The 1428-nt window shown below is 62.6% G+C and overlaps 1 gene segment (V, D, J or C); it reads right to left on the bottom strand.

Moving 5' to 3' along the window:
* Nucleotides 1-444: 444 nt before the first annotated feature.
* On the bottom strand, nt 445-1405 carry LOC102767085. The segment is given in 3 exon segments: nt 445-559; nt 805-1180; nt 1348-1405. Coding segments are annotated over 3 exon segments (534 nt in total).
* Nucleotides 1406-1428: the final 23 nt, after the last annotated feature.

Raw genomic sequence — 1428 nt, 5'->3', positions numbered from 1 at the left:
GGGCAGCCTGGCGCCTGATGAGGAGCCTGTCCTCTGACTGAGGACGCACGGCCTCTGACTGTGGGTGTGAGCTCTGCCCCTGGTCTCTGGGCTCCTGGGTGGCTCTTTCTGGCTGTGGAAGCTGCTCTCACAGGTGGCGCTGAGCTCTCAGGGATAGTTGCTGTCCCCCTGGCGCCCTGGGAGAGGGAGATGCGCCTGCAGCGGGGCTTTGGTGTGAGCCCTCTGGGAGGAAACGTGAGAGGCCAGACCAGGTGACCTGCCTGTGGTGACAACTGAGGATCAGTGGGGAGGGCGCCCTGAGCTGAGGGGGACTCTGGACCGTGGCCAAAGGCAGGTGCTAGGCCTGAGCCTCAGTCTGAGAGGGGCATGGCCTTCGGGGAGGCAGCCCTTCCCGGGGAGGGCACAGCTGTGTGCTGCCAGGTCCCAGCAGGGCTGTGAGGTCGGTCACCCCTGAGCAGGGACCTGGATGGGCTCCTCTGTGCCCACAGCTCGGGTTTGGTTGTTCAGCACCCAGGCTGCCAGGTCCTGGGGCTTCATGAGCTCAGATGGGCTGGGATGTCTGGGGAGACACTCGGACATGGGACCCATGAGAGGCCCCATTACCATGGGAGGATAAGCAGGGTCCTTACACTGTGTGTGTGTCTCCGGCTGAGGGTCCTCCACCCAGGTCTCTGTCTCCCACTCAGGCCAGCCCTGTCCTGTCAGAGTGAACCTGCTCTGTGCCACCCCCTGCAGAGCGGCCTGAGGTGGGAGGAGGAGGCAGCAGGGGACCTCAGAAGTGGGACCTGGGCTGAACCTGCCCACGTCTTGGTCTGCAGTCCTTGGGGCTGGAAGAGAGGGTGACAAAGGGAGGTTTCTGTCACACTTCCCCATCCGCCTGTATCACTGTGAGTTTCAGCAATATTGTCCAACACCGCACAGTAATAGTCCTGGGCCTGGGCCCTGCTGATGGTCAGGGTGTCGGTGTCCCCTGAGTCAGAGCCAGAGAATCGTTCAGGGATCTTTGAGGTCCTGTTTTCGTCACTATAGACGACCAACACGGGGGCCTGGCCGGGCTTTTGCTGGTACCAGCTTGCGTAAGATTCTTTTACGAGTTCTCCCTGGCAGGTGATCCTGGCCGTCTGTCCGGGGGCCACAGACACTGCTGGGGGCTGAGTCACTACTGAAGAGGCCACAGGACCTGTAAGAGAGGAGAAGAGAGGAGAGGAGAGGAGAGGAGAGGAGAGGTGAGTGTGGGCATGAGGGTCTCAGTCCCAGAGGCCCACACCCCGCAGCGTCCCCTGGGCTGAGCTGAAGGTCATGGCCAGGCTGCTCCCTGGTTTTGGGGCCTGAGCCTGGGGGCAGCACCTGTGCAGAGTGTGAGCAGGGGGAGCAGGAGGGTCCAGGCCATGGTGAGGCTCCAGGCTCTGCTCTGAGCCCTCAGCTCAG

The sequence above is a fragment of the Myotis davidii genome, unplaced genomic scaffold (assembly GCF_000327345.1).
Source record: "Myotis davidii unplaced genomic scaffold, ASM32734v1 scaffold11889, whole genome shotgun sequence".
NCBI lineage: Eukaryota > Metazoa > Chordata > Mammalia > Chiroptera > Vespertilionidae > Myotis > Myotis davidii.
Note: the sequence above shows the minus strand (reverse complement) of the source record. Positions and strands in the feature narration are given on the sequence as shown.